Raw genomic sequence first — 3,635 nt, 5'->3', positions numbered from 1 at the left:
ATGAAAAACCCGGCACCCATGCTTCCGTTCCTTGAATCTGATGAAGTTAACAATTCGTTTGTTTTTGATTATGTTGCAGATATGCCATCTAAGAATCAAATTGTACAATTTTGCTATTATTTAACAGAAACTGTTGTGGATAAAACCAAAAAAAAAATAAACTGAAATAATAAAATTGATATAATAATACTGCAAACACCATGTCCGACATCATACATGAACTAGAAAAATTAAAAAGTGTTAAAATTTGAATTATCTAAAAAATATCATGAAAAAATACAGATTTAATGGACCTTAAAAAAGAATTTTAAATATATCAGAAAAACGTTCCAAGTAGAAATTACAAAAAAAATAGAAACTTAACATTTAATTAGGAACAATACTTTATCTAAAGAAAAAAATGTCCATCAAAGAGAACCGTATACGAATATCGAAGGGTTGATGACATATCATTATAATGTAACAAATAAATTAACAGAAAACAATTTTTTCCTTTTTCGATTTTGGTTTAGGATGTCGGTATTTATTTTTTCCGATTTCGTTTTTGATTTTAAAGATCGGTATTGATTTTTCCGATTTTGCTTTCAATTTCAATATCTATTTCGGATTTTAACCGGTATCAAAAATCGGTGTGAAGCCCTGCCGCCCGGGTATTAGTATAATTATAACAATTATGCAATTTCAATGATAATAGTAATAATTATTATAAATAATGATTAATAGGTAGGTATATCAAAGATGTATAATAACGATAAACTAACAATTTAATACAATACAATACAATGGTATATAAGCACAAAATCCAACAATACAAAATAATAATATCTATTTACGAATACAATATAAAACACACATTCAATAAATTTAACTAAATATAATTTTAGATTTCCTCAATTAGAAACGTTGGATATAAATCTAAACCAATTTTATAGTGATACAAATAGCTACTAGATTAAATAGTTATACAAACAGAAAATGTAATAACTAACTCTAATCTGATTATACAAAACAGAAAATAAAAGATACCTATAGGTATAATATGATGTATATCATAATTTCATAGCCCATAGGTGCCATAATCATAATCAAAAAATAATATTGATACGTAAAACCCAAGACAAAACATATGGGAATGTATTATACTATCATTAAAAATGTATTATACACAATAATACATTTTTTTTAAAATAGGACAAGTAGGTAACCGTAATCGTATTTTCTGTAATCACCAAGAAGTTGTATGTCATAATTGTTATGAAATTTTTTTTGCATTACAATTTGGATTTTACAATTTCCATTGTATCGAAATTGTAATGTAAAAAAAATTTTCTCCGAGATTTCTTAACAAATATAAAATAGTCATTACCTACACATCTAATTAATCCAATACATTTTGTATCATTCAGTTAAAATGTGCAAAATTATCATTTCCAGATCTACTTTGTTACTATTGCCTGATTAAATATAATATTATAATAAATTACTTTATTATTTCCGGGAACTTTTAGAGGTCACAGCTCAAGCATGACAATTCATCATAATGTATAAATACAACTCACACATAACTCTTATTCATTTTTACTGTTCAAATGAAGTATAGTTAAAAAATGAATTTCATAAAAGTATTCGGAATTTTTGGAATTTTCTCCTTAGCCAAATCACAAAAAAATTTTATGCCCAACTTGCCTTTGGTAAATTAATATTCAACTTATTTTATTAAATATATTACGTATCATCTATGATACTACTGAAACATATATATTTATTACTTTCATTACAGGGAGAATATCGTGCAGTATATGAAAAAATATATGCTTGTGAATCAACAGTAAACCATTCAATAAGATTTAATTTTCAATTTAGTAAAAAGTCATCAAGTATAACTGAGTTAAAAGGAAATGCTACATATTTAATACCTTTCGATGATACTCTCACAGTAAGTATAGTATAACCTGTTTTGAAAAAATAATAGTTAGGTATTACTTATTAGTAACAATGTAACATAATAGTTATTATAATACATTAACTCAAGTATCGAAGTAGGTAATTAAGGAGGCCATAATTTATTTCTCTGATATAACTTACTAATACTAACATAAATAACTAATTTATTGTTCGATAAAATGTAAACTGTGCCCACAATTACTTTTTTTGTTGTAAACTCGGCCCAGAAATTTCAGGTAATAAAAAAGATCGATTGTAAATTTATAAATATGAAGCCCCCCTGTATACGTGCCCCGTATTATATGAGCATGAGTATATTTGAGACATGATTATGAGTAAATATATATTAGGGTACGTCTATATTAAATAATTAAAGGGATCTCAGCACACGTATTTTTCATACGTTTTAGACCAATAAGCAGTGGTAAATTGAACATACTTTGGAATGTCTGATTTAAATTTTTATCTTTTACTCTTTGACAAAATATCTAGGCTTTTTAGAAATTCGATTTTAAATATTAAAAGCACTCAAGTGAAGATGACGTGATAGCCACATGTGTTGTCTCCGTCTTACAAGTGCATAACATAGCAAATTTTACGCTCAGAAAACACGAGTAGCTCCGTTAATTTAAAAATTAGAGTAAATTGACTTCTTATAAAATCTAAAGGTATAAAATTATTATCTGGACAACCTCAAGAGCTTTTTATTATATTTTAATTTTTAAGCGAGTTATGAGTACTTTAAAATGTAAAGACAATTTACAATTTTAAAATACTCATAGCTCGCTATTTAAAATTATAATATAATAAAAAGCCTGTGAGGTTGTCTAGATAATAATTTTACCTTTAGATTTTATAATAAGTTAATTCAGTCTAATTTTTAAGCTAACTAAGTTACACGTGATCTGCTTTGCGTAGAATTTGCTATGTTACAAACTTGTAAGACGAAGACAAAAAACCTTAGGACGTTAACCTTCACAGAGACGGAGACAACACATGCAGGTATCACGTCCTCTTAAGATATTAGATTCTGAGCGGAGCAATGAATGTATTGATTTTACAATGATGTGGGTTTTTTTTGTGTCTGTCGAGCTTTTAGGACAGTAAAAATGCTTAGATTTTCTTCAACAGTATCTTTTCTGATAGAAAAGTGAATCTAATTGGTACTTTGGGGAGTCAAAAGTAAAAATACCCAATAGTTTTCAAAAGCAACGTGAAAAAAATAAAAATAAAGGTGGGTAAGTGGATTTCGCTCTGCTGTACAGTAGGTTACAAGTGGGTCACTGTATAATGGATGGTATTAAATTTGAATTCAATGATATAATATCATTGTATAAGAAAAACGATTCTGAGCGGAGACGGTATGTTAGTCTAGGTATAACTGTATAAGACATAATATTATATTAGGTACCTATAATAAATTCCAAATTAATCATATCATAATATTTATTAGGTACTTATAACGCGTTATACATCAACAAAAAAACGTGGTACTATCATAGATATATAATAGTATACTTTAGAAGTTTCAAGTACCCACGAATAATATTATACAATCACAACAAAATAACTAAAATAGTTATTCCATGTTTATTAATATGTAATTTCGTCCAAATTTGTACTTAAAATGACTATAAAAATAAACTGCGTAAATGTATTTTTTAGATTTTTTGGTAACAGAATTAATTACT

General features: G+C 26.7%; 1 protein-coding gene across 1 annotated transcript in view; it reads left to right on the top strand.

Annotated features, from left to right (window-relative positions):
- Positions 1-3,635, top strand: part of LOC107884636 — an 11,842-nt gene continuing 8,207 nt past the window's right edge. The window contains exons 1-2 of the mRNA XM_016807180.2: positions 1-102; positions 1,781-1,936. Coding sequence (XP_016662669.1) covers positions 1-102; positions 1,781-1,936 — 258 coding nt within the window. The remainder of the gene's footprint in view (positions 103-1,780; positions 1,937-3,635) is intronic.

The sequence above is a fragment of the Acyrthosiphon pisum genome, chromosome X (assembly GCF_005508785.2).
Source record: "Acyrthosiphon pisum isolate AL4f chromosome X, pea_aphid_22Mar2018_4r6ur, whole genome shotgun sequence".
NCBI classification, from domain to species: domain Eukaryota; kingdom Metazoa; phylum Arthropoda; class Insecta; order Hemiptera; family Aphididae; genus Acyrthosiphon; species Acyrthosiphon pisum.
The sequence above is the reverse complement of the archived record's forward strand: the minus strand, read 5'-3'. Positions and strand labels throughout refer to the sequence as shown.